Below are 13,106 nucleotides of genomic sequence, written 5' to 3'. Positions count from 1 at the left end.
CTTATGTGGATCCTGGGGAGTTGAACCTTGGTCCTTTGGTTTTGCAGGCAAACATCTTAACTGCTAAGCCATATCTCCAGCCTCTGATCTCACCTTTTGATTTTGCAGTGGGCCTCATTAAATAGTTGGCCCTGGGTGAAAAAGGTTTTGAAAGGCAATACTTCCCAAACTTCCACTACATGGAAACAAATCTGTGAAAAACTCCAAAGTCTTTTTCAGTGGAAAATGTCCTTGAAATGGTGTTATGTTTGGAAAACAGAAGGTGTGTAATGTTTCCTTCAAGACAACTTTAGTAAACTATGATAAGTGAAGGAGTATAGCAGAGCCATAGAGACTCACAGCAGTGCAAGAAAAGCCCTTTCCCTTACCCATACCTTTCCATCAACAGTGGGTCCTTAATCCATCCACTCCACAGCATTTAGATGAAGGGCTGCTTCTTATTGCTGTCATCAAATCTGAAGAACTCTTCTTATGATACACACCAACATAAGGTGTAAGCTGTGAGAAAAGGTCCGTGAACATTTCAGAAACCTACAATGCCTAATGTCCCAATCATTTTTATATTCCCTATTGCTCTGGCTCTGTGACAGGCTTGGTTAAATTCATGAGCTGTTTGTATTCAGCATTGTTGCAATGCTCAGGCCTGGGACTATAGACTAAGTAGAACATACTGATTATCTTTAATACTGCTTCTTGACCTGTTGACTAACATCATGTCGTATGTACTTGAATTTGACAATTTTATTTAAGACAAAAATATTTTTTAGTTATTTTTATTATGAACTTTATAGTATGAACATATTTCATATTGATCATATTCACATAGGGTTATACATTTATATCCCCTCTCCCCCATCCCCATCCCACTGAAGGTCCTTCTCAGAGGGGTTGTTGGTTTTCACTTTAAGGTCATGAATGTACCAGTCAATATCAGTGGGATGGGGAAAATAACACCCAAATACTTTCAAAGACAAATACTTTTTATTTATATGTACTTTAAGTAAATCTTATGCCAACCTATTAATTTGGGTTACTTAAAATTGTTCATTTAAAAATAGCTGGTTGTATATGAAAACAATATGAGAAGTTATAAAAACAGAATGAAAGCATCATAAATAATCATATTTTTATATTGATTAACTTCAGATCATAGGTAAGACCCACATGTTATATGCAAGTTTGATTTTTATCCTCTGATTCTGGAGTACCAACCTACCATTTTGGGGTGTGCATGTGGATCTGATTTTTTAAAAATATATTTTATTTATTTGAGAGGGAGAGAGAGAGAAGATAGAATGGGCATGCCAGGGCATCAATCCACTGTAAATGAACTTCAGACCCATGTGCCCACCCCCTGTGCATCTGGCTTACATGAGTCCTAGGGAATTGAACCAGGGTCCCTTGGCTTTGAAAGGCAAATGCTTTAACTGCTAAGCCATCTCGCTAGTCCTGAGTTTTTTTTTTTTTTTTTTTTTAAATCTCTCACCAGGAGTGTGGCACACGCCTTTAATCCCAGCACTTGGGAGGCAGAAAATGCACATAAAATCTGTATAGTATGTTTCTTAAAGGCTTTTCTCTTACCCATGCTCATTTGCAAAATCTGGATTTTAATTAAAAAAAAAATTCATGGTGACAGAAAGAATGTAAAAGCCAAAGGATGGGGATAAGAATGCTGTCTTTTGGATGTGAAGTAGTCGTTGTATTCATGATGTCACAGTAACTGTTACCGGCACAATACTGGTACAATTAGCATGTCGTCATGTATGATGGAAGAGAAGAAAAAATGTAATCAAAATAGAATAGCTGGGAAGAAAAAGGGGTTCAGTGGATGGGGATTGAGAGGGGACAAAAGAAAGTTATGGGAGCAGTTATGACAAAATACATTATGTACATGTATAAAATTTGTCCGTTTTTAAAACTTCATACACTTAAGTATTTAATGCTTTCGGTTTCATTCTCTGTCACTGGGGATATCAAGAATAATTAACAACAGGAAATGCTAAGTGAGAACGTGGGTGTGCTACCTCCAGCATGGGTTCCGAAAAAATTTAACTAAAAAGAAAATGCTGCTATTGTTTCTAGATGCCGAGCCTAAGTATCTGATAGCTGTGAGGCCTGCTCCCCCTCCAAGCCAAAAGAAGTCTTGTTCAGGTAAAGTCGTTCTCATTGGTTTTCCCGTTACTGACCTTTCACCATATGACTGGACCCTTTTCTGTACACAGGGAGCATCACAGAAATGTGTAGAGTACATGGATGAAAGCTCCAGCCTACTGCTTACCTGCTACACTGCCTGGCTTTAACGCCTGTTCAGTATCACATGCTGTCACTGTGCCTTACAAACGGCATGGTAAACAGTTCCTGAACCCTCTTTACCTTGCTTTTGCTGTGCAGCTGGGTTCTTGGGAGGACTGCATGAGTGAGTGAGAGCCACTGGAAAATTTCAAGCATCCTTCTACACACTTTAAAATAACTGTACTCCTTATATTTCATGACAGTATTTCAAAATATTGAACAATAGTTAAGGACCATTGAGTATAATGCCTTAGCATCTTGTCTAATATGAATATTCACTTAACTGTTTCTGGATACAATATAATCGTAATACAAATTACAAATTTAAAATTAAGGAAAGTTGGTGAGTGACTAATGATTATACTATAGTAGTACTCTATAAATTAATTTTGAGGCTCTGTGGCATTAGCCTGAGAATTTATTTTCCACTTTGCTATGACTAGCTCAGGAAATTGTTTCATCTTGCTCAGGATGTGATACTCCACCTATCCTTCCAGGCAACAGATACAATTTTTGTTTTTGTCATCTGTGTCTGGGAGCAGTGTAATGACTAAAGAACTAGCTTTTGTTGATTTTTATATTTGTATCTGCAATATAAATCCTTATTACTTAATCTTTTTCATATGGAGATCCAAAACTTAGTGAAATAACTCTGTGATGATATACAAGCCTTAGGTTCCCTCCAGGGAAATATATGTCTTTCATCTCTAAGTAGTATCATCTCTTCATACATTGTGAGTCAAGCCACTGATGCAATAAAAAGAAAATTAGAACACGAGTGAGGAGACTTAAACTTGAGTTTTGATCTTGCTTTTCATGGAACTGTGGATACTTTTGAAATTTTTCTGGCCCTTATTTTTCATTTGTAAAATAATGTTATATAAGTGAAAATCAACTTGGAGTTGGGAAACAAAATATCAGAATCACTCAAGTGCTTTTGTGCAACTACCTATGACCTTTAACTTCCATCAAGATTTTTATCTTTCCTCAGAGGTCAAATACTGACCCTTCAAATCACCATACAGGAATGATGACAGGTGAATCTGTACAAATTTACACATAAGGGTAAATGAGACTTTTCAACAAGTAAATGATAATGATCGTTATCAATTATTGTAGACATCATAATTAGCCAGCTATCCTAGCTAAGTTCTAGTGTACTATTACACGGTTGGGCAACCATATATGCTAATCAGCTTTCTGTTATTCTGACAAGCACCTGAGGCAATTACTTATAAAGAGAAAAGGTTTATTCTGGCTCATCGTTGAGGAGTTTTAAGTCTATAATCATTTGGCCCCATTCTTTCCTTTTTTTTAAGTTGAAATTTTGTGTGGACACATCAACTGTTTATACCATCATTCCCTTGCTCTCTGTCCCCACTCCACTGAGGGCCCTCCTCAGTGGGATTGCTGGTTTTCAACATGGAGTTGTGGGTTATGAGTTGTGAGAGCAGCAGTCAGTCATTGTGGGGGGCAATGCATTTGCCCCCATCCTTTAGGAATATGGTGGCACATCATGACAGAAATACGTGCTGAAGCAAAGCTGCTCACCTGACAGCCAGAATGCAAAGAAAAGACAGGAAGGGACTGGGGTCTCACAATTCCCTTTGGTCTGCTTTGGGGGCACAGTCTAGTGAACTAAATAACTCTCATTAGGTCTCACCTCTTAAAGCCTTTAGTATTTGAAACTTTTGGGGTCACTAATCCAAACCATAGTACCATAAATAACAAGAAACATATCAATTATTAAAAAAAAAAAAAACTTGAAGGGAGGCTGGGAAGTTTGCTCAGTGGTTAAAGGCATTGCATGCAAAGCTGGCTGGCCTGTATTCAACTTGCCAGCCACCCATGTAAACCTGGGTAGGTGTTTGTTTACAGTGGCAAGAGACCGTGGCATGACCATACATGTGCATGTACACATGCATGCAGGTATGCACACAAACACAAATAAACAAATTGTTTTTTAAAAGCTTTCAATTTTAAAAAGCTTAAAGAAAAATTAAAATATTTCACTGTAAGGAAATGACAAATGTTTATGGACATAAGTTTACTTTGGCTTGAACATTATATAATGTATACAGGAATTGAAACATATAGCACCCCATAAGTATGCACAAATTTTGTGCATCAGTTGAATATAAGCCAATTATTCTGTAATAAGGTGATTTGTTATTACTAGGTTATATTGATTCTGGTCTCAGAGGTTTCTGACCTGAGTAAAAACATATATAACTTAAACAAGTAGCACAGGTTTCAAGAGCTTTTGATTCAGATAATCACCAATATTCTCTTTCAAGCAGTATCTGTCTCCCCCCCCCCCCCCCCCCGCCAACCTTAATAAAGGTCATGGGCCACGTGCTGCTGTTTTGCTTCCAGCTCTTTAGATGGAGACAATGGACATTCTCCCTCTAGCAGCGTGCGTAATATTATGAAATAACTCCATGACGTTAGAATGTACTTTCAAAATCCTCTGTTGTCTTGGAGGGTTCTTTTAAATTTTAGTTTATTTACCTTGATTGAGCCAGTGCTCGAGGTTCTGCCTCTTTCTGTCTTCTCATTCCTGCGCTTTCAAGTAATTCTGAGAACCCAAATGCCTACCCCTAACTGCCTGTGTGGATCTGTAGTGGTTTATCACCATAACTCTTGGCAGTGTCTAAATCTAATTTATGCCAGCAAAACAATCGTGCTTCCTGTATTACTCTCACTCTTCTAGCATCATTTAAAATGTGCATACATTTTCCACTTATGTGGTCACTATAAATATGCCTATTACATAATATATCAAGATATTTTATACCTCAAACATGTAAAAAAATAATAGAATCTACAATCTACATAATAAGGATTCCTCCTTTTTAGAGGATATTATTTCATACGAACTCAGTTTTAGGAAAAAAAAAACAAAGTAGGTTCTTATTTTATCTGTAGAAGAAGTGATACAAATGGTGTATGTATATGCATTCATATACAAACACATAAGTAGGTACATATGGTTGATTTCACTGATCATAGCCAAGACCTCTATAGCTATATAACTCATAAGAAAATAAAGGATATGCATAGTTTTATGTGGTTTATATATATATATTCATGTGTATGCATGCTCACATACATATATACACCCAAGTGTAATATAAATTTTATTTGATTAATATTTAAATCCATTGTAAATTTAATATTTCTGGACTACATGAAAAGAAAAGGAATGCTTTTAATCACATTACTGTCATCTTTGTATATTTTATTGAAAACATAAAATTGTGCTAAATATTTCCAAAATTAACCCGTGTGCTGCATCCATAGGTAAATCTCGTCCTCGCAAACCTCTTCAGCTGGTAGTTGGCACCCTGACTCCAAGCTCAGTCTTCTTATCCTGGGGTTTCCTCATTAACCCACACCATGACTGGACATTGCCAAGTCACTGTCCCAATGACAGGTAATTCCCTATAATGAAAATGGTTGCTACATTTTTGGCTGCTGCAGAATATATATATAATTTTACTATATTTTTTACTTATGGTATTCTGAGGCAGGGTTTCATTCTAGCCCAGGCTGACCTGAAATTCACTCTGTAATCCCAGGCTGGCCTTGACCTCAATGTCATCTTCCTACCTGTCTTCTGTGTGCTGGTATTAAAGGTGTGCACCACCATGCCTGGTGACATTTTACAAACACAATTTGTTTTTGTTTATTCCCATCTCATCTCCTATCTCCCTCCTCTTTTTCCCAAGTTCTCCCCCATGTGTTTTAGTTTGTGACAGGAATAAGTTTGTATACACAGCGTTAGGGAATGTGAATGAAGCCTACAAATGTAGAAATGTGACCAAAAGTGAATGTAAAGAGATGAGCTGCAAGAAGGAAAGAGGATACTTGGAACATGTTCACTGCGTTTTAAGAGCATTTTTACATGCATAGAAGAATGCAGAAAGATGAGAACTCTTAGCATTAACTTATCACCCGTTAGCTTATTCCCCATTTCTCTCACACCAAGAACAATCACAGGTGTGTCAGGCCCTACACTGGACCGAGGTAGGGTCTGTGTGAATAGAAACACATTGAAAAAATTTGAAAAAATTGGAAAGCAAGATCAAAACTCAATTTTAAGTCTCCTCACTCATGTTCTAATTTTTCTTTAATTTAAATGTATGTTTCCCTACAAATGAGAAAACTCAAGTGAGGAGCATATAGCAAAGGGCAGTAGTAATGATGTGTAGTAAGGTAATAATAAGAAAATAAATAACAATTTAAAAATACCAATAAGAAAAGACTGCTATAAATTAGAAGGGTCTTCAGGACAAGTTGTATTTTTCTTGACATAAGGTTTCTCTTATATTCCAGATTGGGCCCCTTCAGTCTTAATGGACTCAGAAGTTCTGAGAGGGCATTTCAGTCATCTGTTTGTCAACTAGCCTTCTAGGGATTATGATACCCACTGAAGTTTGAGCATCACTGGCTTAAACTAGATAAATACATGTGGATGAAGTACCAGCACAGTAGAGCAGAGCTGGGGATGAAGGCATCACCTAATTTGGGAGAACAAATAAGAAAAACTGAATTAAAATTTAAAATCATTACTACCTATTTATCCTCAAACCCAACATATGTATTTGGTGTCTGAGAGCTGGGCATACTGCTAAACACTGAGCCATGATCTCAAATTCCTTATAAAATCGTATTTGATTATCATAAATACCACATTTGCACAAACATTCAGAAATTTATAACCAGATAAAATTCAGATCTTTTCAGGCTTCAATCAAGATATTTTACTTTACCTGAGATGACAGTTAATTCCAGGTCAGCCTGGATCAGAGTGAGACCCTACCTTGAAAAACCAAAAAAAAGAAAAAAAAAAAAAAGATATTTTACTTTAAAAGGTTTTGGGTTATAAATGCACTGAAAGTGACTTCAAATTTGAGAAATTTTTCATTCTGCCTTTTATGTAAAAACTGAGATATAACATAATAAAATGTGTAGTATAAATTATGATAAGTGTATATAGCATCACATGTTATGACATCAAGATATAGAATACTAGAATACTTATTTTCTGGGTTTTTTTGTTTTTGTTTTGTTTTTATTTTTATTTTTGGTTTTTCAAGGTAGGGTTTCACTCTAGCATAGGCTGATCTGGAATTCACAATTCACTATGTAGTATCAGGGTGGCCTTGAACTCAACGTGATCCTCCTATCTCTGCCTCCCAAGTGCTAGGATTAAAGATGTGCACTACCATGCTCAGCTATGACATAGAATACTTTCATCAGCCCAGAGGGTACTTTTCACTCAAAGTAAACACTTACTTTTCATCACTGGAGATTAGTTTTGGCTACTTAGGATTCCATAGAAATGGAATTGCATAGTATGAATTCTCTTGTCTTCTCTGCAACATGTTTTTGAGCTCATGCATAACACCAAAGGTATCAATGACCTATACTTTTTATGTTCTTTAGTAGTATTCCATTGTATGAACCTAGAGTTTTTCTATTCTCCTGCTGGTGGATACCTGAATAATAATTTGGTTTTTGTTTTATGATATTTATTTTATACACATTTTATATAGGACTTTTGTGAATATTTTTTATTTTTTTTAGAAAAATACTAAAAATTGGAACCAGGTTTCAAGGAGGTGGTATATTTAATTATATTTTGTCTAATTTTTCCACCTTCATTCTTCAGTGAATGAAAGTCATGGTCGCCTCACATATTTATCATTTAGTGTTGTCAACAGTTTTCACAGGGGTGATGTGAGTGCAATGTAATAGCTCTTTATATTTTCCATGTGCATTTTTCGTGTCCTTAGGAGTTCAAGACTATTTTATATACTTTTTGTCCATGGGTATATTTTTGTCTGGTTTCATTTATTTGTATCTAAACTGAACTGAAAAGAAAGTTCTTTAGACACCTGCACAACTGCTTAAAAGTAGTTTTCATATGTCTTTGATTAGGAAATCAAGACCAAAAACAAAATTAAATCAAATTTTCCTCCATATACTCATGGTTCTCATGGGAAAAATGCATGTCAAATATATTTCCAACATCATTAAAAAAATAATTTTAGGTGTTTTAAAGAATCTGAAATGTTCTTTACTCACCCACCACTAAGCTCATGACTTATTTTCCTTGGACAATGGACTTTTGAAAGTACATGTTTTCCTGTGATAATTCCAGCTTCTGGTGGACTGGTCCAGGATACCAATACTGAGAAAATAAATGTGTGAGTTGCTTTGTTCCTCTTTTACATTTAAAAGTTTCATACAAAAGTGAAGAAGATGGAACAGAGGAGAGATGTCTCTGTTGGCAAAGAGCTGGCCATGAAAACATGAAGATCCGAGTTCAAATACCCAGCACTCCACTAGAAGCTGGGTAGGGCAGCACACTGCTGTAATCCCAGTGCTGGGAAGGCAGAGACAGAAGAATCCCTGGGGCATGCTGACTTGCTCATGTAGCCTAATCAGTGAGCTCTAAGTTCAGGGAGAGATCCTATCTCTGTATGAAACCATTTGATATCTGCCTCTGACCTCCACACATACTGACATACACACATGTGCACCCACCCACATACATGTGCCCACAAACACACACACACACACACACACACACACACACACACACACACACGTTAAAAACAGGAAGGAGAAAAAGAGGGAGTAAGAGAAAAGGTAAAGGAAAGGAAAAATTCAATTTGGCAGTCTTATAGCAAAATAAAAAATGCAACTTGATTTTAGTGCTTACTCAACATGCTTGATAAATCCTCAAGACAATGCATTCCAATAAGGTCAGTAACCTGGCAAATTCCTACAACACTACTTGAACATAATCCTTCTTACTGCCATCAAGACTTTTCTTCGATTTGACTTGGCTCTCGTGACCTTTCCTGAACAATTTTTCTGATGACTGGTTCTGATAGACAGATGCTGCCATAGTTTGGCAGCACAGGGATATGGCACATGAAGAGAAGGGTAGGGTCACGAAGAGATGGTGCATGTAGAGAAGACAGGGACACGGGAATAGAATGCATATAGAAGTCAGGGGTTCTGGGAGATGGCACATATGCAGAAAGCCAGGGAATGTGACTCAGGAAACTAGGACTTTCAACACAGTCATTTAACTCTAAGACCCACCAGACTCAGACCACACACATACATCTTACCCTCCCCCCTGACACACTGGCCCTCACTCTGCCCTTCCCACCAAATAAATGAAATCATGCAGCTTAAATCACAATATTCAAAATTAATTACACTTTGAGTAAAATGTTCAAAAGATTAAGTAACATATCAGGGTGCCTGCATACTATCAAACCTGAGTGAGTGAGTTGGAGAACCAAGCTATTCTTAACAGAAACAAGAAACTGTTAGAAGAGTTAAGAAGAATTGAAGACTCATGACTAAAACAAAAATCATAGATTCCTTTTGCCCAAGCCTCTTTTCTCCCAAGCAAGTACTGTTAATAAAGAACTGGCATTTAAAGCCTTTGTCATATGTGAGAAAAATTTGTCATCATTTAAATGCACTGAAAATAACTTTATACATTAAAACACCCAGATATAGCTACCAGAATTGTATAATTAAAAAGAGACTTGGGGAAATCTACCTTTATATGTTTATAAAGATTTTTTTTTAAAGAATTTAGATCAATGTAGTAGCTTACAAAAAGCAAGAATAGCTAAGGGAATGACTACTTCTTGAAATTAGAAGATGAGCATAGCACAACATTTTCTTCGCAAATATCTTAAGACCCTTCTTGGCATGGGAACACCAGGGGGACAACTTTTAACTTAGACCTAAGACTGGAACGCTTTGTCTTACTTAAAAATCATCTCACACGGGTTTACAAACGTTATTCTATGCAGATAATGTGTTGAGAAGGGTTATTTCCTTGTTTTAACATTGGACTTTCTCTAGCAATACTTCTAAGTCTTAAATTTCCAATGAGGAAGCCTCTGCTTTTTGTTTTAAGCTTAGAAATATTCAAAGATGTCACTTTAGCATTGTGGCCTGTTTTGTTTCTATGTAAATAGCATCTGTGTGGATCTCCAGTGTTGTATTTGTTTTATTTTATTTTATTTATTTGAGAGACAGAGAGAGAGAAAGCAAGAGAGTGAGCAATAGTGTTCCAGGGCTTCCTGTCACTGCTGACAAACTCCAGACAGACGTACCAATTTGAGCATCTGGCTATACGTGGATACTGGGGAATTGAACCTGGGTTGTCAGGCTTTGCAGCAAGTGCCTTCAACCTCTGAGCCATCTCTCAAGCCAGTGCTTTTATATTCTTTTCTCAGTTCACGTTGAAGAGCAGATATATTTTGCTTACAGTTTTGTGCTCAATGAAGTTTGAATGGAAAAATTTCCACATTTGGCCTCAGTATATCTAAGATCTAAAGAAAACTTTCCAATTTACCTTAGAGAGAGGGAAAATGTTTCTAACCAAAATTTATTTCAGTAATAATTTTCTTCCATGTTTCCAACTTGTTAACACTTTCAAAATTGCATTCATTTCACTTTGTCAGCTTATTAAGGCTTTTAATTTGCTTTTTTTTAAATTTAATTTATTAGTTTTCTTTTCAGTAAATACAGGCAGTTTGGTACCATTGTTTAGGCTCAAAGGCTTTGAATTTGTTGCGAAATCATTTTCACATTTTTATAACACTTTCATATTATGTTTATTAATGTTGAATGAAAGCCCTAGTTTAGGTCAATTCAAAGCAATGTCTGAATTTCTCTCTTCAAGTTTTTAAGAAACAGGGATTCTCACTTAACCCAATCCCCAGGATAGCACATGGCACACAATAGACTCTCAGCAAACACAAGCTAAATGGATATGCAGTGAAATATCACCATTATTATAATTATCTTTTACCATTATCTCAAAGTAAACCTGACAAAATATAAGCTCTCATGTTTTACTCTTGAAATATCATTAGTCTTCTTATTACTATGAACCTTGCACTGACCCTAATTTGAAAATGTATCCACTTTTTGTATTTTATTTTGTATCACTTAATGAAGGATACATGTCTTAGTGCTTTAACACCCCATTTTTAAAAATTATTTATTTATTTGAGAGAGAGAGAGAGAGAGAGAGAGAGAGAGAGAATGGGCACGCCAGGGCCTACAGCCTCTCAAACAAACTCCAGATGCATGCACCACCTTGTGCATCTGGCTTATATGGACCTGGGGAATGGTTCTGAGGTCCTTTGGCTTTGTAGGCAAATGCCTTAACTTCTAAGCCATCTTCTCCAGCCCCATTACCCCGAATGTTTGTTGCTACGCCAAAATGGTTCTAACCAAAGTGCTTCTCTGTCTATCCTGTGTCCTGACTATGGCGTCTTAGGTACATTCTCTGGCTCTTTTCCCAACATCAGTCCACACAACTTCCACAATCTGAGGAAATCCACTGTTTGCTGTTTGATTGTTTGCTGTGAGCTTGCTTTTACTTTAGAGCAACATTACCAAGTGTATCTTTATCTCTCGACATTACTTCTCCCCCCAGAAACCACGTTCTTACTGCACTGTGCATCACTCCATGTCCCCACATTCATCCTGCTGCGTTATGCACATTCATGAGTCTGCCTCCACCATTTTGTGACCTCAGTCCTGAAGTTCAGGGCAGTGACTCATCCATTCTCCATCTCACACAGAACTTCCTTTATGTTTTACAATAGTAGGTCTCAACAAATGGAGGAAGAAATTAGAAAACAGAATATCAAGAAGAGACTTTAATCCCCCTCCATCCCCCAAGCCCTGTAACTTCATCTCTGATACCTTCCACCAGAAGCTATAGTGAGCATCTCCATAGAAAACATCATTGATAACACTAAATGTTGAAGATACAAATGTTGACTATACTGACCTTAGTACAAAACTCTACTTTTAGCTTCATGACCATAAATAGATGGCATAATGCTATAAGCCCTGGTTTTCTCATCTATATAATGGGAGTACCAATACTAACATCACACAATTTTTCATAATTAAATATATGACATGTAAAAGGGATTATCAAAGTGTATGCCATTCAGTATATGCCCCTGTGTCTAATGTTAAATCTTGTTGTTTTATTTTTACTTTTTGTATTTTAAATGGCAATAAGATCACTAGATTTAAGTTATTTTGTTGAACTTAAGCCACTCAGAAGTAGGTTATACAATGTTAAAGAAGCAATTTTTGGAAATCCTTGATCAGTTTAATGATCACAAGTGTCCAAATGTAATAAGAACCTAAACTTGCCTTTAAATACTATAAGAAGGATTGGAAAAAGGACAAATGCAAGAGAAATCACTTTAGTAAGTACACGTGAACCTGGGAATGTATTGGACATGAAGGGAGAACTCTAAAAAAATGAAGATCATAAAAGGAGTAGATTTGAGAAAGGAATAGATTTTATGGTAGTTTGAAACTTGTGAAGGATTAAACATCATTGCATTTGGGCTGGGAAGATTGCTTAGTGGTTAAGGCATTTGCCTGCAAAACCACAGGATCCTAGTTCAAATATCCAGGACCTGTGTATATCAGATGTACAAAGGGACACATGTGTCTGGAGTTCATTTGCAGTGGCTGGAGGCCCTAGCACACATATTCTCTCTCTCTTTCTTTCTCTCTCTCATATAAACAAATGAAATATATATTTAAAAAATCATTGCACTTTTATCACAATAAGGTTTTACTGTACTGAAGAAGTCAGATACCAAATTGCAAAGAGATTTAGGTATATTGGGTAAGAAAATAGGAGAAAGTAAATCATTAAGAAAGTTTGGAGTAAAATAATTACAAAGGAACTTCATTGTACTTCGGTTAAAGTAGAATACAAAATA

The 13,106-nt window shown here is 36.4% G+C and overlaps 1 protein-coding gene across 1 annotated transcript in view; it reads left to right on the top strand.

Annotated features, from left to right (window-relative positions):
* The window catches only part of LOC101599825 (ABI family member 3 binding protein), a 257,292-nt gene that overhangs the window by 79,146 nt on the left and 165,040 nt on the right, over positions 1–13,106 (top strand). The window contains exons 3-4 of the mRNA XM_045148002.1: positions 2,083–2,151; positions 5,596–5,728. Of these exons, the coding sequence (XP_045003937.1) occupies positions 2,083–2,151; positions 5,596–5,728 (202 nt within the window). The remainder of the gene's footprint in view (positions 1–2,082; positions 2,152–5,595; positions 5,729–13,106) is intronic.

Source organism: Jaculus jaculus, chromosome 4, assembly GCF_020740685.1.
Source record: "Jaculus jaculus isolate mJacJac1 chromosome 4, mJacJac1.mat.Y.cur, whole genome shotgun sequence".
NCBI lineage: Eukaryota > Metazoa > Chordata > Mammalia > Rodentia > Dipodidae > Jaculus > Jaculus jaculus.
This window is presented reverse-complemented; position numbering and strand designations above follow the sequence as displayed.